Here is a 27863-nt window from a genome sequence, read left to right on the forward strand (position 1 = left end):
GGCTCTGCAGACAGCTGTCACCAAAGACAACCTCCCAAAGTCTGGGGTTTTCCAACACCCACTCCCCACTTGCACTGGGGCTCCTTTTCTGCTTCCCCTGCCCAGCTTTCCAGGGTCCCATGGAGCTTCCTCCTCTTTCCTCTCCCCATCTCCTCACAGGAGGCAGGTGACACCTCCTTCAGGTGTCAGGTGATGTTCCAGGCGATTCCCTGGAGTGCAGGGTTGCATGTCGCTGGGGTATGTGCATATCCCAGATTTTATCCATATATTAGGCTAAAAGCAGTTGTCTTCAGTACTCAGATGTCCAGATCGCATCTGCCTAGCTGTGAGGTTTTATATTGTAATTACCCAGTCAGAAAACCAATTTTAACTTGGCAAAAGATCGTATATTTCAATTCTTGTTGTTCATACAAAAGTCACTCTTAAAAATATCCATCAAAATTTCAGTCCTCCTGACCTACAGGAGTAGATGTTCAATTAAGTATTTCTGAGTAATAGCTAGCTATCTTCAGCATGGATGTCCACTTTCTTGACTCTGGTCTAATGGAGATGGTCAGCTTAAGTTACTCCTTGCCAGAACAATTTTTATTTCAACTACTGAGTTCCCTTTTGCTTCCCATTCAATTGCATCCTATAAAATTGGGCTAATTCTTAGTAAAACTAAGCTAAAACAGAGATAAATGTTTTGTGCACATGACAGCTCTTATTTAAATAATAAGCTAATACAAAGTTCTCATCATGCAGACAAGACCCAAAGAAAAGGAAAGACTTGAATGGGATGTAGATTTTGATCCTCATCCAGATACAGAATTGTCCTTGCTACTGTTGACTTGGGGAGATCAGAGTAGGGAAACTTGGAGGTGTATTTTTATGCTCAGTTTGTTCTGCGAATAAACTGGATTTCAGTCTCCAGGATCTTACATGGTACAGCACAAGTATACAATTTCTCATTTAAAATACTGTTAGAAGCTGCCTTCAGATGACAGATTTTCATTATTCTGTCTCCTAGTTTAGACTTCACTTCACTGAAGAAAACATCAAACATTTCTTACATATCTGCTATTTAACCATTTGGACTATAACGTATTGCAATTTGATTCTATGACATTAATGAAGTGGTCAGGTGTCAGTTCTGCAAGGGTCCCAATGTCACATACAATTATTCACTTAATATAACTACAAATCTGAATAAACAGAGACTGAAGTTCAATGAGAAATCCTTAAGAATACTAAAGAAAGATGTTTACTTCTTTCTTTGCCCAGTAGGCTAGGTTGAGCTGCAGTTTGTTGTTACAGAAGTGCTCTGAGGCTTTGCCCTTCTTGCTACAACACAATGTCTTGAACAATTAGCTCCAGCTGATGATACGTGTTCTATGTAAACAGGGATGGGAGAGGCAGAGCTCAGACAAAGAGAGCCCGGGATGCTGAAGATCTCAGATTTTGTTCCAAAGTTTCACCTGGGAACACATGAAAATGTCAGAAGCATAAATTGCCTTCTCTCTGCTCTTTATCACAGACATAGCATTGCTTTCCCAAGACCCTTATTTTCTTCTGCCTTGCTCTAGCCACAAGCAGCTGCCGCTGAACAGCAATGCTCACAGCAATGCTCACCTCCTGAACTCAAAGGTAGGTCCATCATTCAAGTTGCTCTTCAGCAATGGGGTGTACTGGTTGCTCACACCAAGTAAGGGTTTAAACTACATAAGGTATGAAATGTAGCTTTAGACACAGCAAAGATTAAATTCTTTATTCAGATGTAATGAGATGGTAGTTTGAAAGGAAGTACTTAATTATTATTAGTCAGATAATGAGAAAAGTCTATCTTAACTCCTTAGGAATTTGTCTAGAATTCCCCTACCAATTTCATTTTATTAGTGCAACCTATGGAAAAACTTGACTTCTTCATATCCTCCAAAACTTAAGTCATGTGTTTTGAAGTTTCAGAGCATAATTTAGCTGGTGAACATCTGACTGGAAGATATGAGGTGATTTCAAGAAAAATATATTTTTTTTTTTAATTAGACAGGAGTCAATATTTTAATAGCAACAACCCAGCAGCCAAGAGTTTAGCGCCTGCATCCTCCTGGGGAGCAATTTAGTATCTGGGTTTTCACACTTAACAGGCGCTTATGAAGGTACTTAACTATGAAACATTAGTATCCAGCAGATTTTCATTGCTCTCTTGAGTACTGATATTGCAGTGCTACCATTTCAATGGGGAAAAAAACCCAAACCAAAACAAACCTGAAAATTATACCTAGCCTAAAAATTTCACATACAGTGCCAAATACATTGGGAGATCCAGCTCTAGTCACCAGTAGGGCACAGCGGATGTTAAAGTGCTACTGTGGCAGACGGTTAGTGCAACTGGGACTGTTCTGGAACATCTGTAAAGCAAAATTCAGAAAAGACGTTTATACTGATATGTGATCTAATGCAGTTTAAAAATAAATAACTACATAAATAAATAACATTTTGGGCTCCAAGCCTTTGCTTAGATCCTGAACAAAAGTAGTTCTAGCTTTTCTTATGCGTTTCTGTCCCAATATTTCTGTCCCAATACTCCTTCAGCAGTCATTTCATAACAGACCTCTCTGTCCTTTTTTCCTTTATGTATCAAAAAAAGTATAAAGGAGAAAAACGTAACTGGATGTAACTTCAGAACTGTGCATCAGCCATGCAAAAGCATAAGTAGGTATTTCAACTAGTAAACCACGTACCACTTCGCTGCTAGAGCAGGCTGGCAGGGGAGCGCTAACGCATCACTGCGTGATGCTGCGGCGCGGGCAGCATCAGCCCGTCCCGAATAAACGCCGCTCAGCCGCCCCAGCCCGCGCCCGGGGCGGCTCCGCCACCGGCTCCGCAGGTTTGCGCGGCGGTGCCCGCCCGGCCGCGGCGGCGGGGGCGCGTCCCGCACCGCGGGGAGAGCGCCCATCGCCGCACCGGCCGCAGCGCGCATCTCGCGTCCCGAGCCGACGCCCCCACCGCCGCTAAAAGTTTCAGCCGCCGGCGGGCGGGGCCGGCCCCAACGCGCCCACCTTGCCCCGCTTTCCTTGCCGGCAGCCGCTCGCTGCTCCCGGAGCGCGGCGCGGCCCTGCGGCAGGAGCGGGCTGCCCCCGCCCCGCACACCCTCCGGCGGCGGCAGGGCGGGCAGGGCCGCTGCACTGCCGCCCCCCGGCGGGCACCGAGTCCCCTCCCCGCCGCGCCCTGCCCGGCCCGCACCCGCGGCGCGGAGCGAGGCCGGGAGCGAGGCAGGGAGCGCCCGTCCTGCCCCGCCGCCCCCGGGGACGGGGGCGCCCGGCCGCCATGTGAGAGCAGCGGGGCCCGTGGCGGAGCCCGTCCCCGGGGCGGCGGGGCCGCACCGGCTGCGGCCGCCGCGCCGCGCTGCGGGCTCGGTGGGTCTGCGGAGCCGAGCGGGCAGCAACAAGAGCCGCCGGCCGCCCGCCCGCGGCCCCGCCATGGGAGCCGGACGCGGGGCGACGCTCGCCGCCCCGAGCCGCCGCCGGGGCTGAGCGCGGCGCCAGCGCAGGTACGGCGGGAGGGAGCCGCGGAGGCATCGCGCCGGGCCACGGGGGAGCCGGCTGGCTGGGGAACGGGCCGGCCCGGCTCCCTCACAGCTCCACCGGGAGCGGGGCGGGCGGCGCTGCCCGGCCCTCCGGAAAGTTTGGGCGGGCGGCGCGGAACCCCGGCTTCTCCGCGGCGGCCGGGCCGAGCAGCGCTGACGGGCGGGCGGAGCGCGGTGCCCCGCGGTGCCATCGCCGAGGGCCGGGGAGGCGGGCGGGTAGAGAGAGAGGCTTTCAAATGGCTTTGGGGAGCTGTACCGCGGAGGTGGGGTCGTGCCGGGAGGCTGCAGCGGCATTGCTTGTCGTGGCCGGAGTAGTGTACGTATTTTGGTTTGGGTTTGGTTTGTTGGGGTTTTTTCCCCCGATTTGGCGTGCAATGTTTCAGGGAGAGGAGCCGGGAGCGCTGCCGAACTCCTGAAGGATGTGGGTTAAATGTGCCTCGGCTCCAGAAACTCGGAGTGGCTCTACCTTGTCTTTCGAACACGGGCGAGGAAGAGGTGGTCTTGTGTGCTGTTTTGGGTAGTTCGGAAGGGAGGTAGTTTGTCTTTGCTCGCTTTAGGGTGCTTGGTTTTACTTGTCTGTTACAGAAACGTGCTCGCTGGTAGGCATTTAAACAGAACCCAAACCAGCGTGCTTCAGACTGAATAAGAGGTTAATGAAAATCATCATGTGTACAGACAGTGACTATCACTCAGCTGGATAATTTCTATTCTGTACCCTGGTGGATTTCGGGGAGCTCCGTTTAATTCATCGGGCGTCCGTCGTCTTCACATGTTGTCATTCGAAAGTTAAAAATAACCCCCCAAGCGCTCTGAGTTTTGCCTGCACCTGCCTTTGCAAACGCTGACTCCCCGGAGTTCTGCGTGGTGCTCTCTTGGAGCCGACGACGCCCGGTCCGTGTCCAGAGCCCTGCTATTTATAAGACTTGTCAGAGCGGGGGAGGAGGAGGAGGGATGCAGCAGCAGGCTGTTTGCCTTCTGCATAAACTACCGAGGCAGGTTGCATATTGTTTGAGATGTTGCATCGGTGGAGGCGAAGCGGGGTGCGGGGGTGGGGGGGGGGGGGGGAGAGAAGTACAGAAGCTGAAGTATTCCTAATCCTTCTTTTCCTAGGGACTGTGGCTTTATGAAGCGCTTCCCTCCGATGTGAATGCAGTGTCCCCTGTGGGATGCAGTAGGTGATGCCCAGCTCGACTGCAATGGCAATTGGAGCTTTCTCTAGTTCTCTTCTCGTAACCTGCTGCCTCATGGTTGCCCTCTGTAGCTCCACCGTTCCCGTACAGAAACTAGCCAAGGCTCAAGACAAACAGGAGATTAAGGCGAGCCAGGAAAAGAGGGATCACACGTCTACAAGGGACGGCCAGACAGGTCCAGGGAAAATGAATGAGATCGGCAGGAGCGGGAGGGAGGAGGGTAGCAGAGACTGGAAGAGCAAAGGAAGCAGGAACTACTCGAACAAGGAGTCTTGGACTAAGCAAAAGCAGGCTTGGAATAGCCAGGGGACAAGCAGTAAATCTGGGAGCATTCAAGTGCAAGAGCAAAGGGATGCTGCCCCTGAGGAACCTCAGGTGGCTGAAGATTCATCTCCCCCGGCGTCTGTTGCGAGCGTCACTCCCGAGCCTCCGGAGGAGTACGCCTATCCGGACTACCGCGGCAAAGGCTGCGTGGACGAGAGCGGCTTCGTCTACGCCATCGGGGAGAAGTTTGCACCGGGCCCCTCTGCCTGCCCCTGCCTCTGCACCGAGGAGGGCCCGCTATGTATCCAGCCCGAGTGCCCCAGGCTCCACCCTCGCTGCATCCATGTGGACACCACGCAGTGCTGCCCGCAGTGCAAGGAGAGGAAGAACTACTGCGAGTTCCGAGGGAAAACCTACCAGACCCTAGAGGAGTTCATGGTAAGGAATTGAGCCAAAAGTCTTTCTGTGGGTTATTTTCTTTAAAGTGGTAAAGTTTAAAGTGGTATTATGATCTTTGTCTTCTCAGAGGGTGTTCTTTGTCTCCCCCTCTTCACATATTTGTGTTAATATTATTTCTGCAGTCCTGTAAAATATTCCCCTTAAACCTGACCTTTCTTACTCTATGGTATTCTAACATTTTTAAGTGAGGGTGCTGATCTTTATTAATTCCTTTGGTATTTACAGTAAAAAATGCTACTTTGAAGAATGCTACTCAGTGGTGTTACGGATTTTCTGAAAATTTTCAGCAATATTTTTGTTTCCTTATTTAACTATTAACTGTTAAACTTCCACCTTGCAGGGATCAAGCAGGGTTTTGTGGGCTGACTTCTATTGTTAGTAATCAGTATGTGATGATCCCTTCTTTTTTTAACAGTAATTTCTTTTTCCTTATTAACTACTTAAGTAGTGCTGCCAAGGTTGCATGTTTGCATTCTGTGAAAGACTATAGGTCTACTTTTTAATAATAGCATAGTTTGCAGTCCTGATTGCAGCGATACCTAAAGAAAGGACTTGAAAAGTTTCATGTTCAGGCAAATCCTTTCAGACTAGGGTCTTTTTAGCATTATAGTGCCAGGTTGTTATCATTGAAAATGCAAGATGTTACAGCAGCAGCACTCAAAAGTTTTGGAGTTGGGGCCAGTTTTCTGATTGTTTACCTTGTCTTTTTCCATTTAATATTTTATTGCGACTGAGACCTGTGAGCAGGCTCTAAGAATAGCTTGTGAAATTTCTTGTGAGTGACTCTTAGATACAGGGCTGATTCAAAACCCATTTCTGAATACACTGGAGAATTTAATGCTGAATATATTGAGGGGAGTATGAAATACAATTCAAGGTTCTGGAAGCTGAACCCCTCTCAGGGTGGAGAAATAGAAAGTGTGTTTTTGAAGACTGAAAGTAAGTGGTCACCTTTGCTCTCTGGTATTTGCATGTTGCTGAAAACTTAGCTTTGGTTCATGATGTCTTTCCATGTTCTTCAATTTAAGGGAAAATAAATAACAGAACAGAACTATTTTCTCCATAATTAGTAAGAGCGTTGTCCTTTGCACTTCTGAGGCAGTAATGTGCAGAGAGCACTGGTGAATTGCAAGGTATGGCAGAAAACATTGTATCCATCCTCCCTTTTCCATGTCACCCTCAAGGGCTTCATTCAATTTCAGGGTGGCAATTTTCTACTTAAGAGGAAGCAGCTACCTTAACAACAACTGGTTGGTGTGACCTTTTCAGAGATGGCTTGTGAGATCCTTTCTTTCTCAGCAAACTTAGTTCTTGAGGGGTGGCCAAAAGATGAAGCTTCTCCACACTTTCTCCATAGGTCAGTGTTTTAAAGGCTTCTCCCTGATTTTCATTCACACTCTTCTACAGAGTTCCATTTGTTAGCCTTTTTTCTGTAGTGGTATTGTATTAATGGCTGTAAAGCAAGCCTAAAATATTGTGTTGAATGTGTAGTAAGTGTGGAACCTTAATGCTTCCTGGTACATTTGAATAATGCTGACAGCATTGGTAAAAATACAATGTCGAACAGTGACATTTATAGAAATGTCCAAAATATTTTGAGTTTCAGCTTTCTTTTTAACTCCATTCAGCTTTTAGCCTTTGTCTTCATATTTTCCTCTAATGAAACATTACTGCTTGGTTTTACCCAGCTTTAAAAAAAACAAGTGAAAAGGGATGTCTTCTCAGTACAAGCAAGGAAAGTTATTGATGCAATTAGGCTGTGGAATTGCAGCCTAATTATTTTCCTACGTGAGAACCTTGTTTTTTAGTTGAGATTCAGTGTCGGTTCCAATATTGTGAGCACAAGCTATAAATGCAGCTGTTTGCCCAGGCCACTGCAATCAGTGGAGTTGTCTGGCAACACAAAGTGCACATGTAGTCAGGTTGCTGCTGCTCAATGGAAGCAATTGCAAAGTGCAAGCAACTGCACAGTTTCAAAGGTAACTTTGTGAGTTTAAACTTGATGGTCTTAGGTTACTAACATGCTATCTCTTGATTAAGGTCAGGGAAGGAGTTATAAATGGATAGTAATGTGATTTTTCTCTACATGTGCTCCTGCTATTTGTGGCAAAGAGTACTAGACATCACTGAAGGAAGAAAAAGGTGACCTCTTAATATTTTAAGTGACTTTTTTTGTACAAACATTTATGTATAGATGTGTAATTATGTATGCAAATTTGTAAGTCTGCTTATATAAAATTCCTATGTGGCTTGGCATGCAAAGAATTGCCCTGACTGGAGCCAGAAGCTGAATGTGCCAGGGAATTTGAGGTTGGATGTGTTTCTTCTTTGAATTGCAGTCCATCCTTCAGGCTTTGCTTGTGTGTGAGTGTATGCATGCATTTTTGTGTTTTCAAAAAGGACATGGATGTCAGCACAAAACACAACTTGGGTATAGGGAAAGGATGAAGTCTCATAAAGCTGCATCCATCAGCACCACTCTGGTCACTTGTGGGGCAGAATAGCAGTGTGACCACAGCATCCATATTAGTGGGACTGGTAGCAAAATCTTTATTTGGTGAAATGCAATGGGTATTAAAGTTGCAGTGAAGCTGGAGATTCCTAAAGCACATGGTCCAAATCTTCCAAGTAAAATATGAAAATGAAGGCTGATGTCTTACAAGAATCAGGAATTATCTGCAGAAGTGCAATGTTTTGGAAAAGACCTGTAATTTTGAAACCTGTTGCTTTGTGTCTTTTAGAATTTCCTTGCTGCCAGAAACGGTAATTTGTTTTTTGTGGGTAAGTTACTTGGAAATCTGTAGTCAGCAAATCCAAATGAGTTTTGAAAGATCAGTGGTAATTTGAAGGCACAGAGGAGTACTGCTCCTCTGAAGGCACAGAGGAGTACTACTCCTCTGAAGGCACAGAGGAGTAAAAGCATAGCTGTATGTTTATTATTGTCAGTGTAACCCCATTCATGTTCTCCTGAGTTGTGTTGGTGGCAAGAAAATATTGGTAAAAATTCCAGCACAAAATAAAATAAATTTTGGATTATTATTGATTTTTTTTTTAAATTTAGGTGTTTTCAAGGCTTAAGGAACAAAATGTAGATTGTATATCTGTTATTAATCCTGCTTTTTGTTGGTTGTGTTTTAATGTCTTTTTGGTTTGTAATTAAAGCTGGACATGTGTGTGGGGAAAGCTCAAATTACTTTGGACTACAAATAATTTGTCACTTCTTAATTATGACAATTTACATTAACCTGCTGGATAGACTTACTGCCCTTACTAAGCTACAGTTTTCTTCACACCTCACTAGTGGAAAACTTAGCAGTTTACATGGTAGTGCATTGCCTGCAACTCCTATACCTCTGCTCATAAACTTCCCTTTAAACACTTCTAAAGAACTAGGAGTTTTTTGCCATCTGTAGTCTATTTTCTACAGGTTTTATGTCTGCCTGGTGAATACACAAGACTTCTGTTGCCTCTTGGTGTCTTCCTGCATTTTTTTTCATAGGCAGAACTGCTGCTGCTACAGAGTTAACAGCTTCATCTGTGGACCATGGAGACATGGTATCAATAGTCAGAGAGAGATTGATATTATTTCCAGTCCAGCCTGGTTATGTCAGAAGTGCTGAGTGTGAGCGCTGCTGGGCTGGTCATTCCCCACAGGAACAAGTGGGATGCTCCCTGCAATGACTGCCACAGGGAACTGCACTGCAGGGAATGCACTTGCATTGCATAAGTAGAAGGGGGAAATGAAGAACCAAATGTGTCTTTTCATTCTGATTTATTTAGCTGCTGTTACATACAGGCACTCTCTTATTATCTCTCTCTCTAGTGGTAATTATGTCTCCAAGTATTAAGCTCCATTAAGGTGCATAAAGTGGGAGTTTTCTACAGTTCCTGCTGTATCCTCATGATCAGTAAAAAGCAATGTGCTATTGTTCAGTCCAAGGATGTACAGATAGTGGCTGACACTGATACCATTTTAGCAGCCACTGTTGTTTACTTGCATGCCTGAAAAGAGCTTTGTAGAAATAAGCTCATGGAGACCCTCCTTTATGCTGCCATTGCTCAGGTTCGTGGGTTGTAAAGGTGACAGTAGTGGTCAAGGGTGTACTGTAAGTATTCCCCTGAAATCCCATGATCTATTACACTAGAAGTGTCTTCATTACTCCAGTATCACATTAATAGTGCACTCTCTTCGAGAAAGATGTAGTCTTCAGGTGTATGTGCTGTACAGGACAGAAAAGTCTATCATGAATCATCATTATTAGATAAGAATTAGACCAGTTTTGTTTCTCAATCAACAGTAAATGGTTTATTTTTCTGAGAATTTCAGCCTTTGTCAAATTTGGAAATCAAGTAACCTATAAAATTAGAATATGCTTAAATTTTACAGAGGAGAGATTTTAGGAATAATATCTGTGTGTTGCCTTGTTTTCTGATTGTCATCAGATACTCTAGTTTTTACACCACTTCCAATGTTGAATGACACAGCTACTAAGTAGTGTCCTGGACTAAGTAGTGTCTCTGTTGTGGTAACTACTGATCTCATTCAACTTTGATGGTTAGCAAATTTGCATCTTTTCCAAGTCATGGCAAAAAGTATTAAATTTGATTGAAAGCTGTAGCTTTGCCTTCTTGATCCTGATCCTTGGAACTGAGTGCTGGCATTATTTTTCAAGTAGGATTATATATTGTATAATATTTTTATATTAAAATAATATTAAAATATCAGTCTTCCTTAAAAAACGTGTTTTTATAATTTAGTAAGTATTGTTTCTAAATATAACTCTAGAAGGAAGGATTGTTGTTATTGACTTAATACTTAAGAGCTCAGGTTTGCTGACACTCAAAACTTCATGTGTGGTTCAAGTGATTACTTGAAATACCTGAGTCTTTCAACTCTGAGCACTGGATCAGAACCCTCCTCGTCTGCTGACACTCCAGCTCTGGAAGTGAATATGACAGTTTAAAAACAATTATAGAACAAAGTTGTCCCAAAGTCTGCAATACAAATCTTCTGCACTGGACTGTCAGCCTCCATGTGGGATTTCCTAAGCATATGCATGGTCTTATCCTTGATAGAGTGTAAAAGCAAAGAGAAAATGCAAAGTGAGTAGCTAGGAAAGGAAACCTGAAATAAATAATAGTAATAAAAGCAGAAAGCAACACAGCAGGAGACCCTATTTAAGCTTTCAAAGCAGAGGGAAGGGCGTGAAAGATATCTGAGTGCATAAGTGAAAAACAGCCTTGGCAGGTGGGAAGGGAAGTAGCAAAGCATGAATGAGCATTTACTTGGAGATGATGCTTTGCAAGCATCAGCATGTTTGAACTTTGGAAGTGAGAAGGACGTGAGAGGCAAGCAAGCAGAGAATGGATTTGAGGAAAAAATGTGATAGGCTGCCTGAAAAATAGGGAGAAGAAGCAGATGATCTGCAAGTTAGACATCTGGGTGATTCTTCAAAGTGAGTAATTATTTTCTTTTTTAGATTTTATTTTTTTCTACTCTTGTTGGAGAAGTGAAATGGGGGATTGTCTGCATCAGCTGAAATCTGGAATGAAAAATGGTTCATAAAAAGAACAGCCTCCTCATTAAGTAAATCAGTAATCTGCACAGATTATAGATTTAGAGGATCACTAATAACAACATTCAGCTGCATTTTCATCCTGTGTTCTGAGCATGGGTACCCATGTGGTTTTTTGGAGTGCAGCAATGACATTTACAGTGCAGCATTTATTGCTCTATAGATCCTTGCTTCTCTCTAGCTTGTGTGGTATGAGGATGTCAGCAATGCAAGTGGAGGACAGCTGGAATTGTACATGTGGCAAGTGCAGACATTTCAAAATCCATTTTTTACTAAAGAGAATCTTGCTACTCTTTTGTTGGGAATTAATTTCTTTGAAGTAGGTCTTTCAAGTAACTATCTCATGGAATTCCTATTCTGTAAGAGTTCTTCAAACAGAGTAACATTTCACTAAGTATAAAGGATTATCTGTGTTTTCCTTCACCCCTTTCTTTGAATTTCAACTTCCTTTCAGAAAGTTACAAGTATTAGAAGAATTGTCCAAAAACAATTAACCTATGGGAAATACCTGAATTCAAAAGGATGAGTTTTTACCTGACTTCTCTTTGAAAAATAAAAATGTAACTTCCTGCTACCAAAATACTTTCAAACCTGAAAAAAATCACACTAAGGATTTCCATTAAAAGAAGCTTCAAAATTCATTTAGCAAAACTTTTCTTCTTAAAAAACATTTGTTTTCTGTAAATTATTTTTGAGCCTCTAGTAGAACTAAACTAGATTATGAACTTAATTTTGAGGAAGTTCATTAGAAATTTTTGGTTTATTTGTATTAAAAGTCTTCACTGTTGTTGTTTTCAACATTCCTCTGACTTTCCCATTTGGTATGTAGGTTCAGAGAAGAACCTGTTTTGTTTTGGTTTTCTTTTCCTGTTGTGGTTCTATAATCTTGCAGGAGTCCAGTCTTGCTCTCTGCATTATTTAGGCCAGAAAACCCATTTGTTTTAGAGTGGGGAGGAGAAAGGTGTGAAGAAAAGAACATTTCAGATGAGAAGGGGGCACTGCAGACTCCAGGAGTGCATTAAGTGGAGGAGTTTAAGGGTGACTGGGTTTGTGTTTCAGGTTTCTCCATGTGAGAGGTGTCGCTGTGAAGCCAATGGCGAGGTGCTGTGCACGGTCTCAGCCTGTCCCCAGACCGAGTGCGTGGATCCTGTCTATGAGCCTGACCAGTGCTGTCCCATCTGCAAAAATGGTGAGTGATGGCTGAAACTAGGAGGAGACCTCTGTCAGAGAGGTCCATGGTGCTCTGTTCTGCTTTTGAAAAATTATTCAGGTATTTGACTTTTTCCTTGAATGGAGATGGAGTTGTGTATGTGTGGTATAATCCTATTGTGAGGTTCAGCTCTCCCTTGATTGGGGTGGACTCAGTTATGACCTATGTGGATTTTTGTTAGCCAGGAGACAATTAAGATGTTAATAACAGCTGTTCATGTATCTCTTGGATAGATAATTTGCACAAACTCATTGTGGCTGTGTTTTATCTGAGCACACAAAATGGAATGCAGACTCTTCATATTGTCCACCTTTCAACAGGAGGAGGAAAAGCTACTTTTGCTCTCCATTCGTATTTGTTTCTCTTTCAGATATTCTTCTCCTTTTTTTGGTTTTTCCTTAAGGCAAATCACATGTACCTTATTGAGCTCATCTAATTTTCATAACTAAATGAATTAAACTCCCAAATTTAATTGAATATTTTTTGTAACTAAATTAGATAGAAACTCTCTCTACTCCCAGCAAAGGCTTGCATTAGATCAAAATCTTAGTCTATTTGGACGAAAGAAATTACATGACATACTAGCTCATCACTTATAAAGAAGAAATGATAATTTATTAATAGAAATGAAAGCTGCAAAATCTTAAATGAAATTATATTTAAAATTGAAAAAGACATTTAAAAATACTCAGATAATGTGCACACATCTATTATTTCTCTTGAATAGGTAGGTTTCATTGCATTAGCTAAAATAAACTGTCTAAAACTGTGGGAAAGTTGAGGGAGGAAAGAGTGTACAGCATATGGTTTCCACAAATTCAACAGTAGATGATAAGAGATTGTTAATTGCATTGGAGGAGTTTCATTTGTATGGATATAAAAGTAATTGCTTCACATCCCTTAATTGGTTGTTACGACCCTGAAGGAATTTATTCTCAGCTGTACAGCTTAAGGGCACTCTTGTTTCTGGAGATGAGGACAGGCATTTTTCAAGGCATTTGGGGACAGTTCCTGAGAAAGTCTGAATTTGGAAGCTGGTGATGTCATAGCTTGCTAGTCTGAAGGATCCTTTAGCACTTGTTTGATGGCAAGAACGTCTCTGACATTGTGTGTGCCATGCTCTGCTGCAGTTCCCCAGGTCAAAGTGACTTTAGCTGGCAAAAGGTCTGTTTTCAGTGTCAGGGATGGAGTTACAAGCAGAATAGTTAAGGTTCTGTAGTCTTTCTCACTGAGTTTGTCTGGTGATTTTAACAGTGTTTGACCTTCCATCAGCACACATTCTCCTACAAGCAGCAACATAATGCACAGCAGTGGCAATCTCCCATTGATGGCTCTCTTTTGGATTAAGGTGGTGTAGCAGTGCGGGGCTTGGCTTGGCTGTTCACACAGATTCCCTGACGCTTTTCCCAGAAGTGAGGAAAAGTTATGAAAAACTGTACATGAAACATGCCATTTGTTCTGAGGAAGCTGCCTTTTCAGAGCTGTTAAAACTGTATTACCTGAGTTCTACCAGGAAGAAAAAGATGATCTTGTCCTCAGCCACTGAATCCCCAATATTACTTGTGTATTTCTCCCATATAACTGTGAGCTGGCATCTCTGACCCAGTTTCAGACCAAGGTGACCACAGCTGCCTGTTTCTAGTGAGCTGTACTGTCACTTCTCTGCATGTCAGAGAACCAGCAGTGGCTTTCCTTGTTAGCTTTTAGATGAAGAAGACAACCATTAGTAATAACAACAAGACCAAGGTAGTGCAGAAGCAGCTCAACTTTTCTGGTTCAGCAGTTTCAGTATAATGTCACAAAGAAACTTCTTAGGAAACCTCTCCATCTGAGGAGTACAAAAAAAAAAAAAAAAAATCTGATGGAAGATTGCTGCCAGTGACCCAACAGTGAGAGCTGAGTGACTACCTCTGTCACTGGTAAGAACATACACAACTGCCTGATTAAGAAGTATGGAGGAGATCTACTGAAAGCTTGTTATTATTAGAAACTTATTCAGTCTTGACAGGTGTGAGACCCTGTGCCTTGTCTCTTGTAGGAAGGCAGGTATGTAGTCGACTTCTCTATTTTCACAGATTTTCTGGCACCTCTTATGAGGAGGGGCAGATGTGTAACTGCACATTAGACTTAGACAACTGTGCATATGTGGAGGTGCAGACTTGCTTTGGATGTAAGCAGAGGGGTGAATGGAAACTTATGGAATTAAAGAGTAGTTGTATGTGTAGTATTTAACAATCTTCTATATCACACCATGGGTTTCAAAAAGAAGCCTAGATACTTCCAGAGCTGAAGACATTATTTTCTCCTTTGTGGGCAGGGAGAGGGAGTGCTTTAAAAGAACATTTGCTCTGAAAAGTAGTATATAGATGAGACAAAAGATAACACCTCACTGAGAAGATCTTGGGATTAGGGGAATCCTCCTGCTTTTTATATCTCAAGTCACTGCAAGTGAGGGAGCTGTTTTGTGTTTATCTTATATAAATGGCCTGAAAGGAAGCAGGGTGAAGACAGAATAGGATGGAGGAGAGGCTTCATTTTGCTGTGGATTGACATGTTAAGCTTCATGCTTTTGGTAATCATCAGCACCAGCCACAAAAAAAAAAAAAAAAAAAAAAAAAAAAATCCAGAAAGTTAAATCTGACTTCAGAAAGTAAGTAACAGGTGCCCAGTTCAGATCTCCATCCTGCTATACAATATTAGCATTGTGATTACTTTTTTGGAAGACATCCCTGTTCACAGCGATACCTTAGATTCAGGTACAGTCATTTCTACAGTTTGTGCAGAATTAAGGGTAAAGATGATGGGCATACAGTCACCCTTTAATTGGGAAAAATCTGGCTACTTGTCATTGATGCATTTGGGGGTGGGGGGGGCGTAATACTGGTAGTGAATTATCTTTCTCTAGATTAATTTACCTCGGCTGTGTGTTCCACTTCTATTCCCAGCATTAGAACCCTAGTAGGCATACACAGCTAAATTCTGTTTTGCCTCAGCCTGCAGCTGTGGAGCAGCTGATGGAATCAAGGGTGGCCCTATTCCTGCTGGTGTGCTTGCTGGAAGATGAGATAAAACGCGTAACCCACGTGGAGCCTGAGGGCGAGTTGTGGTTGCTAGACCACAAAACATTTTGATCTAAGGTCCCCAAGAGATTTTTATTTCATTATATGGCTGAAAGATTGCCCCAGATAAAATGAAGTGGATCCTGTTGCTCTCCTAGCATTCATCTATCTGTGTGTCAGTGTTGTTTCTCTGCCTACAGCAGGGAGAGCTGAGCTTCTTCTTTCGGCAAAGTCTCACAGCTGTACAGTCAAAAATAAAAACACTGATGCCTGGACAATCAAGTGTGTTCTCAGGGCTGTAACATTTGCAGGAGATGTCGATTCTTACTGGCTGTGCAATAGGGAGACTTCACTGATTGCAGTCCTTTCAGGTGCCTTAGGTCATTTCAGGACCTTATTTGATATTTGTGTTCATAGTTACAGTTGAGATACATGCATCATTTGGTTGAAATGATTGCTGCTAGTGAGGTGCAGGTGGAATGTGCCACAGAGAGTCTGTGGTGGTGGTTTTGTATCCCTGTGCTGGGGCTGACTCACTGGAACTTGCTTTAGTATTTTTCCATACAATTGCAGTGTTTAGGCCCAAGGTGACTTAAAAGTGCTTCTGAATGACAACTGCGGACTTCCATCGGAGAGAAGGATCTCTCAAGGGAGCAAAACCTGGTAACAGCTGCCAGAGCTGCTGTCCCCTTTTGCTACCATTGGTAAAACAGGACTTTGTCTCACCTCGGGACTCAGATCTGTTAAACAATGGGGCTGGTTGATGCCCCTGTTGCCCCTGTCATCCCTCTAAGATCCAGGTGGGGAGAGGCTATGTTGGGCTGAGAGACCTCTCTGGCCATAAGAAAGATGAGGATGTTTATTCTGGACCCATGAAGGGAAGTTGAATATTGGCAGCTCTCATGTGAGCTGGCTATTTGCTCTGCCCTGTAGCCCCAGCTTTGCTCAAGTACCATGGTGCATCTGACCTGTAAAATTTAGTGTCTTTCTGCAGTGTGTTTAAATAAAATATGATATGACCTTGACCATAAATGCATTTATCCCCACAATGAAGAAAGTATCATCATGCTGGTGTTCAAGACAGGACTATTGCAGACATCAGAAATGTAACTGCTGTCAAATTTAAGTAATCAGTGCTTTTGATTGTCCTCCCTTCCTTTTTCTATTTATTCTATTTTAAATACTTTTTTCAGTCATGCTTTGGCAGCTAATTTATATATAGCAAATGCAATCCAGAAGTTTTAAAGCCTGAGAGTTGTTTCTTTAATCTACATTACAAGGAGGGGATCAAATCAGGTGGTTATGGAGGCCTCTTCTCAATGTAAAATATAGGTACCATAAAATGATTGTAAATTCTAGATTATTGAAAATTGAAAATTATTGTAAATTCTAGATTGAAACAGTGTTTCATTTTTTAAAATTGAATTAATATTAAAAAGTAATGACCTAATGATCAAGAAATCATTTGAAACTAATCCCAGTTTTACACACAATCACAAATGTGATTTGTTCCCTTCTAATGTGTCTACTTGAGGCATTTGAATGCTTGTGTATGCAGGGTTACATTTGCTCCATGTTTCTGTGTGCATGAGTCACTTAGAAAAACTTCTGCATGGACTCTCCACTTTAATAGAGTGTATTTCACAAAATGATTTATAATATGGGACTCCTAACCAAGAAGTATTGATGTTCTAGAGGGAATGAATGTCTCAGGGAGAAAAACACTATTTAAGTTGCACGAACAGCTGTGTCTGATTAAAATTGCCTACAGATTATGCAGGTAGGTTGAAAAACTGTAGCAGATATTTTGGCAGCCATGTATTGAAAACAACAGTCTTGCTTCTTTTAGTCTGCATTGGGTGTTTAAAGTGGCTTCCAAATCTGGTAGGTGAAGTTGGTAAACTAGTTGCAGTAGTTTTTATTCTTGGTTTCTGCTGTTGATGAAGTTGAGAGGAAGTTTGGTCTGTATTGTCTTAATTCAAGGAATTCCTTTTAACTAGTTTCATCTCTCCACTCACTTTCTCTCTCTCCTGTGGGAAAGTTGGTGACTGCATAGGCCATGTGTGCTTCCTGTGCAGAAATCACAGAATTTTATTCTTGTGCCATTTTTTAGGTCCAAAGCTATTTGAATGCGCATGGATCAGCACTGCAAAGTGGGCTGACCAAAACCTTGTGCCAAAACCACACAGGCCTTGTTGTTTGCAGCTCACATCCATGTACCTGCACACACATGGATATACAATCTGCTGTTGGCATCACTCAATGTTCAGCTGGCTAAGTCAAGGCAGGTGTGTTGATTCCTCCAAGAGTGTTTATTTAGTATACAAATAATGTTGACTTCTGGGGTATACATGTTTTCCTAAGTATAGAAACCCATCAGCCCATGAAAATTATCTGTCTGAAGATATGGCAAAAGTATCCAGTTATACTGAGCCTTGATCAGTTTTATTAGTGTGTATGTATTTATTGCAAATAAATATTGTGTGCATTTTTTTTCTTTCCAAAGGCCAGAATACTCTCAGTTGGGAGTTCTGCTGTCAAGAAGCAGCTGTATCTCCCCTGAATATATACTGTCCCATCATTTTGCTAAGACACATGAGGACAATCAGAAATTATACTAACCTTTGTATTTAATGTGGCACTTTATACTTAAGTAGAAGGATGTAGAAGAGCCTATGAAACTACAAAAGCAGTGTATCCTATAAAGTTTTCAGAACTCACTTTGCAATATTTTTTCATTGCAGGCTATTACAGTGAGCCTGAAAAGCATTCATTTTTTTGCCTCTTAGTTGATACTGCAGGTTTAAGTCATATATCAAAGCTAAATTCTGCTGTATCAGTCTACTTTCATGGCAACTACTTGCAGGGATTGTCATTTTACTGTAAGCTGAAGCAAAAGCCAACAATGATGTGTCCCAAACTGTTGTTTAGTGGTGGTGGTCCCAGGTGCGTGTGGGAAACAAGCTGCCAGTTCCCCATGGTGGTCAGAACTTCCATGTGTTGCAACTACCTGGCTTCTTAAAGTGTATTTTGTGTCAGCCTCAGGAGCAGAAAAATAAACATGCTTACTGTGCTGATACAAAAATAGCAGACGCTGAAATCTAGGGAGGAGACAATTTTCTAGCAACTTTAATGTATCTGGTGTAGCTTACAGTGCTTGTCATGGCAGTTTCACATATCTGCCATCCTGTGTAGTTCTGGATGCTGGTTAGGGTTCAGAGAGGAAGCTGCCTTTGTGCCAGTACCCATCAGAGTATTGGAGTAAACAGTGTGCTCTTGCTTGATTTGTCTTTCCTGACACTTTCTCTGTTACATAGAGCCACATTTGGATATTTGCTTGGTTTCTAGCAGAGCAGCTAGCCCATGCTCCCCAAAATGAAGTAATCAATTGCTTTGGGGTGTTGTTTACTTGTTTGTTTTGTATTTTTAAGTTCTTAATATAAGAATTTTCTAAGTTCATATTGCAGTTCTATTTCCACACACATGGAGATAGGCAAGATGTAAAAAGAGAAAAACAGATCCCAGATCTTACATCATGGGCTCCCCCTGCTCCATACACTTCCCCTGGTGTTAATTAACATTAGGGGAGTTGCCTTGTCTCCTACATCCAGTATTTCTTTATATGCTTTTCATTAGAGAAAATATTCCCACTGCTAATTTTGCTCCCCCATTCTAATATTGGATGTCTATTTTTATTTTATATATGTCACTAGCTGAAATTGTGGCAAACGTCTGGGGGCCATGTAGGCTTCCAAGGTCTGAAACACTTGTGTGCATCTTGCTGTATGCTACATCCTTGGAGTAATATTCCCTATGAAAAGAACACTACACTATTTGATTAAATTATGAGCTCTTAGGTTCTGAAACCCTGTCTTAGTCCAGATTGAGTTACCATAGGTTAATTCATTATCCAGTGTCAGCTGAGATACTGTACTGTCCATGTGAGCTCTTAGTTGTGCTCTTTGCAGATAATCCTGTTTGTAAATAGAAGCTATTTGCTAGCTAGGTGCTACAGTAATTAGTCTACATGGCTGATTAGTATTCTGTGGTGTGATCAAAAGGAACAATGAAGAAAGATACACACCTTGTGCATTTTGCTTTATATTTACATTTTTTCATTACTCTTTCATTATGTTCAATGAGGCATCCAAGAGTTTGCTTGACTTTGAGGGGAAATGGAAGCTTATATTAAAGTGCTGTGGTACGTTGGTATATCTCTTTTATAAGAACACTTGCTCTCTGATGATCAATGATATAATCAAAGTCTCCTATAGTTCTAAATGCAGTGTAATTTTCTCTGCTTTTTTTTCATAGGAAGTTGAGATTTAGGCATTAAGAAAGATGTGAACTGATCTAAGTGATTTACTGGTTGATGGAAACAGGGAATTGGCTGATTTCATTAGATTTCATTTCCTTACCACTTTGCTTTTCTGTGGCTGAGCTTTGCAATCACGATGGCCTTTCCACACAGTGTAGGTTTGTCTTAGCTTGGCATAACTCCTCTTTCTTTTGAGTTTGTTGAAGGTCTTACCATGGGCATGACAGTGGTCTCAGAGGTTTTCTTCTAGTCCTGATAGAACTATACTTGTAAATGAAGTCAAAATTTGATCAACAACAGAAAAACCTGTTTGCTTTCCTGACATGAGCTTGGCCAGGGGCTGACTGGGATGCCTCTGCCAGTGTTTGGAAAAGGGTTCTGAATGAAAAGGAATGATGAGTTCTTAGGAAAAAGGCTAAAAGCTTCTTGTATTTTTTATTAATATTTGTAAAATTGCAGTTCTTGTTTTTCTTGTTGCTTTAAGTAGCATCTTACTGCTTCAAAGTACTGCACTAGGGATCCCCCCACCCTGTTGTGCACTGTGAGAGTCCTAAATTAAGTCCCTGGCAATTACCTTTGCCCAGCAGGTCAAACATCTTTATCAGCTGGAGACTTAAGTACTTTCCTAATTTAAAACTTTGATCTTTAAGTTGGAAGGAGCTTTTACTTTGTGAGCCTTTGGATTACTTCCATAGGGATAATTATCCGTACAGTTTTGTTTCCCTGAGCATGTGCAGCTGTAGAGCAGCAGTGATTAAAAAAACCCCAAAAACCTAAAAAAAGAAAATAACACACTTTAAGTAATTCCTTACCTCACCAACACAGTTACCATAATGATTAGCGTTTCAAAGCTGATAGGCAATCAAAAACTTTGATTGCTATTTTCATTTAGTAATTTTTTTTTTTTTCTGCCTACGCTAGTTCTTGTTAAATTTTCATTAGAGGAATGACTTCCTACTGGTAAACATGACTTTGTTCTACATGCCCTGTTCTTTTGCTGAGTCTTCAGCTCTGTTTGGTTATTTCTGTGCTGCTAGCCCTTGGATAGGGGCCCATTAAAGAACTGCATGCATAAATTCTACTCACCTTACAGTGTTATAGGTGATGAGTGCTTTTTCTCCTGCATCATTTCTTCTAGCTATTGCACACTGGTTACTGACCAGCTTTCTTTGAAGTACTTGAGAGCAGCAAGTCACATACTCTGTTAGCCATGGAAACGATAACTATATCTTCGCTGTGTGCTCACCCATCATGTTATATATATTTTTTTTTCCTTTTCAAGTGGAATTGATCAGATGGGACAATGGCAAGAAGAAAACAAGCAATGCATTGTAACAAGATTCAAAATACTATTTGGTGAATAGCACTGAATAAAGAAGATCCCTATCCAAACAATTGTATTTGGGCCTCCTGTGTTTCAAATACTTGCAGTGTTGTCTCCTTTCTCAGAGACAGTTTCACCGAAATGTGATGTTAATTGCTTTTTCCAGAAAAAGTAACTTGTTATGCTCCAAAATTGTTCCTATTCTTTTCTGCTAATACAATGTCAGACCTTCTTCAACATTTTGAATTCAGAAGGGAAATCACCGATTAAGCTGGACAATTTTGGGGAGATACACAAATACAAGGCCTGTTAAAGACAGAAAAGGAAGGAGTAGTGACCATTAATAATATCTCATGAAGCCAAACAACAAGGCAGCACAGTGGTAAATGAAATTCAGTAAAGCCATAAGTTAAGTAGTGAAATAAATTTATACCAAGTAGTTTTATTTACATAAAATATTGTGAAAATAGTGTGAAATATTGTATGTAAACATCTGTCAGGCTTCATTAAAAAAGGCTTGCATTTATTAGAAGTACACTATTATTTGAAGACTAGTTCCTCCCACCTGGTTTGTATAATCTTCCATGTTTGCTAAACACTCAGCAAGAAGAGGTTGCAGAAGTACAGAGAAAAGCAGTAAGAAATCGCCCTGAATATTCCCCTGTGAGAACAGATGAGGACTCTGGTAGTGATAGCACATGAATTAAAAATCATGTGATAAAGTATGGTACCAGGGGAGAGGGACAGTACCAATTAAAATCTTCCCTGTGCTCACAAGTCAAGGGAGAAGCAAGAAAATAAAAAGGCATCATACATGAGGTCCTTAAAGCACCATGAAATTTACCCATGAACTCATTGCAGGAGATAGAGCTGAAATGCAGTTTCCTAGGAGTAGAGTAAAGATCATGTCTTTGATAGAAGAAACAAAATACTGTAACCTAGCTGCCATAATACTGGCTAGGGTGGCATGCTGTAGAGCCTCCCAGAAAACTGCTCATTTTCATGTGAACAGAAATAGAACATTGTTTTCTACTGTCCACATCTTACAATTTCGTTTTTGAACTGTTTTTTGGGGTTTTTTTTTTTGGTTTTTTTTTGGTTTTGTTGTTGGTTTTGTTGTTGTTGTTGTTGTTGTTGTTGTTGTTTAACTACTTTGCAGAAAAAGGGTTGGGCTGTCTTGGCTTTAGCCCAGCCAAACCCATCCTGGATGGGTACTTTCTTTGAAGGCAAGAAGACAGACCTAATGGAGATGTTAAAACAGCAGCAGTCCTTTTTCTGCACAGGCATTGCACAATCCTTGTGTTGTGTGCTGGGCCACAATAGTGCCTTACTCAGTACTTGTAGATGATGGAGATGAGACCTAATGAGGATGCCTTTTTGGCATGGGCTGCTCTCAGCTATTCCATCAAAATTTCTTTAAATGACCTAAAGGGAAGTCACCCATGAACTGCTTGTGTAATAGCTATCCAGGCTGTCTAAGACTTCTGAGAGTGGTCAAAGGACTCTGTATTTATAGTTTGTGTGTGTTTAATAATCTGCCAAAGAACTAATGGGGAAAAAAGGCTGAGAAGCAAATAAATTATAACAGTTTATGGAGTTATTATATCAATGTGATCCAGAATGTGCCACCCCACAATGAAAACTAATTATCTTCTGGCCACAGCAGCTTGCTAACCTGATATTTTGTTAATGAATGGATTAGATGGAGCTTTGACAGCCACTAACATGACTGAATGCTTTTTTTTAAGACCACTTTGTGCTGATGTCCAAGCTGGGTGATGTTTATTGCAATTTAGAGGCAATTCTGTCTTCATTATTAAGCCCCTGCCCCCTCTTTCTCTCTCCCCTCCACTCTTCCCTGCCAACCCTCTTAGATAATTAAGTCAGATTATATATGTACATCTTTGAGCACTCCTACATGCAGCTGGCTTACATGAAGAAGCTTCATTTACCTACTTTGTAGCCTAGACATTAGATCTGCAAGTTGGAGTTTGATTTCAGTGTGTTTAAATAAGGTATGCTTTCCTTCCCATGTGACTGTTCTGTGGTGCTGTGATTAGATAAGCTGCTAAGACACTGGAAGAATCATCAAGTCCAAGTATTGGGGGAAGGAAGATCCAGGTTTGTTGCCAAAGGCTGCCTGGCTTGCTGGCAAGCAGGTGTACCATAGTTTATATGCCTGTGGTACTGAAAAATAAACACTTCCTTGGATTTTCTTGCCTGCAGCTTGTTCAGCAAAGATATTTTAACCATTGTGCGGCCTTCATTATGAGAAGGTGATATATTTGTCAGTATGAGTGGACTTTTTAATTTCACATCAGTTGAGTGTTTAATCTCCAGTCTTCCTGAAGTTAAGTTTGTGGTGACAGGTGATTCTTTCCAGTCAGAGTGACTGAAGAGTCAAGTCAATTATCTTGATGTACATGGGCTTGTGCCTAGGTATGACTGATTAGTCTTTGGCTCCACGCTCTGTTGTGGTGCACGCTTCCGCAGGGCCCTGGGGCTCTCTCCCTGACTGTGCTGCTGTCTGTGCTGTCACCTGGCCATGGCTGTGCACCAGAAGATGCTTCTGTAAAAATCCCTGTGTTATCAGCTAAGTGCAGGCACAGTCTGGAAACTTTTACAGTCCTTTAAGCAAGCTTTTAGGAAGGCAGGTTTTCTAGACTCTGATTTTGAGGACTGTACCAGAGACAAATATCTGGGATGGACACTTGACTGAATGTGAAAATCCCCTGATGCCAGTCATGTAAATGATATACACAAGTTACAACATCTGGACAATGCAAAAGGGAACATTAGAGATTCAGATAACACAAAACCCACTTAAATTTACCCTAAGCTAGAACCACCTCCAAAGGTGGTTCTCACCCTCTGAGGTCCAGCTGGCAGATTTTCAGCCTCCTGGCTAAGTATGTTCTTTCAATGTGTGTGGCTGTACACAGGTATATATATATATACACACAAATACATGGTACAAGGGTGAAAACATTTCCCACTTTGGAAACCCTCTTGAAACAGTTGCCTGCAGTGGTCCATGGCCATCACCATTTACTTTGCCTCCCAGACACTGGGGCAAATTTTTTGGTTTGGTCTCTTGTGCTAGGACAAGGGGTAATTAATGGTTTTCAACTAAAAGGAGATAGATTTAGACTTGATACAAGAAAGAAATTTTTTATGATGCAGATGTTGTTGATGCTCCATCACTGGAAGCATTCAAGGCTGCATTCTGGAGCAGCTGCTGTCATTTCCTCCCTACTTAAATGAGACGAGGTGGTTGGTGACTTGCTGTAAGCTGCATATCCTTCCATCTGGACTATGTTGCAGTGGATGTGTGGGGGAAATGCTTGCCCCCAAGGGCCCATCACACTTGTCTTGCAGAGAAAGCTGAAGGGTATTGCTTAAGCTGCAGGGCTGCTTTTGCTGTAGAGCTCTAGAGGACAAGAGGTTTCCTTGTTATTATGGTCCCGGAGATGAAAGATGACATTTTGGTTATCTGCCTGAAGATGTGGGCAGTTCTCTGTCATGAGTTCTGCATAGCTGATTCTGTAATTCATTTGTTACAGCTGTGAGGCTCAAAATCTAGTGTTTGTATTTTGTTGCCATTTCTTCTTTTTAAAAAGTGAAAACAGAGGTTGGATTTAATTATAACGTTTCTACAGACTGTGGAGAATCACCTTTAATTCACCTGTGACTGTAATAAATGTGAGTTCAGGGTTTCTCCTTGGCTGCACATTCCTTGCAGCGGGGGTAGCTGTGAGTTGGGGCAAGCTCAGCAATTACAGAGAAGCTCAAAGATGTATTCCCAAATGGGCAGGCCCATAAAAAGGTAAATTCCCATGAGTTGTCACTAGAGGTCAGCATTAATTTTAAGATCAAATCTCTTACAACAGTGAATTGTCTGTAGATTTGAGCTGTGGGTGGTTGTGACACAGGTGGGACTTGCATAAAATGAATGAAATAGGAAGCTTTAACAGTTGAGTTGAGTCATTTCATACATTCATGTTATCTCTTGTTTTGATGGAGTGACTGCTGCTTTCTAGATAAGTAACAAGATTATTTGACTTATCTTCTCTTTTCCCCTCCCCACTTACTTGCCTACTTTATAATTAAAAATCTGTGTTCCTTTTTAAATTTGTGGGATAGTTTTTTAGGAGAGTTTGAACTGAATAGCTGTTAACATAATTTTCAGTCAGGGGTTGGGATCAGAAGTTAAATGTACAGACACTGTTATGATTCTGTTGCAATTCACTGTTTTTTGCAGGACAGCAGCTGGATGTATAGGAAGTGGTGTCCATATGTATGAGTGCATCTTGAATCAGAGACCTAAAACTTTTTCACCAAAGCCCTGCCTCTAAACTTTAGTGTAGGTCCCTTCAATCTCCTCTGAATACTCCAGCTAAAGAAGCCCTGTTTGTGAAAGGCAGGTATTGCTCTGAATTAAATTAGAATATTTAGTTAGTTTGATTTTTTGAATATGTGTTGTAATAAAATTATGACTATCCCTTGATGCCTAGTTTTTCCTTGTGTAAATTATATAGATCTAAGTCTCAGATAGCAAGATGGATCCATTTGTGCCAGGGCATCCAGTGCATGGCCAAGTAGAGCTGCCTGTCTGTGCTGGGGACGTGTTCTTAGGCTGTGTTCATAGAAAGCTTCTGGATACATTAAATTTTTGGTTGCCTGAGAATGTCAGGCCATGGGTGTACAAGAAAAGATGCTGCCAGTTGCTTCAGCTCACTGAGCCAGGCCTAATCTCCATGGGAGTGATGAACCTCTTGAAGAGTTGCAGTTATCTTCTGCCTGTGAACTTGCAAAATTGCTTGTCTTTGGGATTGCGGTGTGTGCTTTGTTCGTAGCAGATTGTGCTTAGCAATAATTGGCACTGTGTCTAATTCTTTCTGGTTTAGGACATGGAAGAGAATTACATGACATGACAATGCCTGGAAAATAGCAGAGTGATCCTTGTGTGAATGTAGTTATTCATCAACATGGTTTTAAATATTGTGGTATTCATCAAAGAAGGAAAAACAGAATTGCTGGGGAAAGGGTGGAAACCTCCCTGTTTGCAGGGAGAGCATGGTGTCTCATATGGCCTTCAAAATTCTAAATAATGAATTTATTTTCAAGCGTCAGATTATTTGATAATATTTACATTTCTAATTCCAGACAAAATTATGTTATTTAAATGGGTGCCAGCCTTCCATTTATGGAAGGTTAAATGGCATTTGCATTTTGTGATGTTTGAAAGACTTGAGTTCTCCAAAATTGTTTTAGTGTGAGGAAACAGCTTCAGTGATAATTATAGAAAGAATTGCTTAGCATAAATGCATATATATGTGCTTTCATCATTTTCATAGAAAGACAACTGAGTAGTTCCCAGCAGTGAAATCTCAGTGCCTGTTTTCCATAAAGAAAATTGAAGAAATACTGAAAAATGCCCCAAACCAGGTGATTTGTGCCCTCACAAGATGCAGCTGTAGGAACACCAAGCTACTGGGTGAGTCAGTATAGATGGCTTTCCATCTGTACTCACTGTTTAGGAGTTTGGTAAAATGACACAGATTTCTTCAGTCAACCTCTACTTCTGGGTTATTTTTATTAGGAAGGTCAGTCATCTGTCTGAGCCTAATTATCCCATCTGGTGAGTGTGCTTGAGGCACACAAGTTTCCTGCAGTTTGTTTGCACAAAGAAATTATTTGGTTACCACATTATTTAGTCAGCTCTGACTCCTTGGCTGCACAGGAAGGTGTCTGCTGGGAACTGCCTTGCCTGGGATAGCTTTATATGTGACTCTGGAAAAGAGTTGGCCTCTCCAGTTTTATAGGGAGAACTTGCTCTACTGCTGTGCTATTGGGATTTGCATTTTCATCCCGTAATTTTTTTTTACATATTTTTTATTGGTCTCAATTAAAAGCTGTGTGTTGGTTCAGAATTTCTCTTCATTTTTTCAGAAATTTCTTCCATTCTTCTTGCACCACTGAGCGATTCGGTAGGCGTTTCAGAAAGACCTCCAGGTCTTCCAGCTGCATCATCTTACAGCTAGCATTTTCTATTTTAAGTGTTTTTACAGACTTCCACAAGCACACTGTGTAGTCAACCCAACCATCTCCATTGCAGTTCAGCCACACAACACCTCTTTAACACACAGAACTAGTGTTGGAGAAGAATCTTGATGGGCCAAGTATCCCACCATTGGTCATATGCGCATGAGACATGGACAGAAAAGGAAATTGCTTGTTAACTCTTTGTTTATGTCTTAGCCTATGAACTACTAAATCCCTCTGTTCTTTCCTAGGGCATCCATTCAAAATGCTGGCTGAAAGGAATATAAATTGCTGACATATACTGTCACTGTATTTAAACCTTCACCAAGACTATGCACAAACCCAAAGTCTTTAGAGACATCTTTATTAATGAAGTTTCTCGGTCATAGGCAATGATATAGAGATATATTTTAAGACATTAATTTCCATGCTTTGTAATCCTATTTCAGTTCTGAAAAGAATGTAATATAATTCTGTCTGGAAAGTGTTTTAGATAAATCTATTAATTCAGTCAAAACTGTATGTTCTTCATCTGCTGCTAATCTCTTTCATTAGTGGCTCTCGACAAAACAGTGCTATGTAGAAGGTGACAGTGAATTTGATAAAAATCCAATTTTCTTTGTTTAACCAGAAACCAGCGTGCAGTCTGTATATTTTCGCTGTCAGCTTAGAGACTGCTGGTGGGATTGAGATAGGTCAGTAGCTATGAGGTTTGAAGCTTCAATTCTGTCACTGTCCGTTTTCCCACTGGTATGAGCTATACCTATTTGCAGAGGCACAGAGCAAAGCCATGCCAAACTGTGATAAAGATTATGTGCACGGGAATGAGAAAAGGATAAAAAAAACACACTGA

At 41.5% G+C, this 27863-nt stretch overlaps 2 protein-coding genes across 5 annotated transcripts in view; one reads left to right on the forward strand and one right to left on the reverse strand.

Moving 5' to 3' along the window:
• Positions 1-364: 364 nt before the first annotated feature.
• Positions 365-3460, reverse strand: LOC140682373 (uncharacterized). 3 transcript variants are annotated; one of them, XM_072924355.1, is made up of 3 exons: positions 2721-3460; positions 2280-2387; positions 365-1457 (listed from the first exon to the last, which is right to left on the reverse strand). In XM_072924355.1, coding segments are annotated over exons 1-2 (741 nt in total). In that variant the 3' UTR covers positions 365-1457; positions 2280-2386. The 3 variants fall into 3 exon arrangements, with proteins under 3 accessions (XP_072780456.1, XP_072780455.1, XP_072780454.1); XM_072924354.1 differs by having other exon boundaries at positions 365-2387; XM_072924353.1 differs by having other exon boundaries at positions 2280-3460.
• VWC2 (von Willebrand factor C domain containing 2) overlaps positions 3228-27863 on the forward strand; it is a 54121-nt gene continuing 29485 nt past the window's right edge. The window contains exons 1-3 of one of the 2 annotated variants that reach the window (XM_041714653.2): positions 3228-3529; positions 4676-5457; positions 12114-12243. In XM_041714653.2, the coding sequence (XP_041570587.1) occupies positions 4744-5457; positions 12114-12243 (844 nt within the window). In that variant the 5' untranslated portion in view covers positions 3228-3529; positions 4676-4743. Of the gene's footprint in view, positions 3530-3724; positions 3882-4675; positions 5458-12113; positions 12244-27863 lie in introns of those variants that run through there. The other variant, XM_041714654.2, reaches the window with a different exon arrangement.

Source organism: Taeniopygia guttata, chromosome 2 (assembly GCF_048771995.1).
Source record: "Taeniopygia guttata chromosome 2, bTaeGut7.mat, whole genome shotgun sequence".
Lineage (NCBI taxonomy): Eukaryota > Metazoa > Chordata > Aves > Passeriformes > Estrildidae > Taeniopygia > Taeniopygia guttata.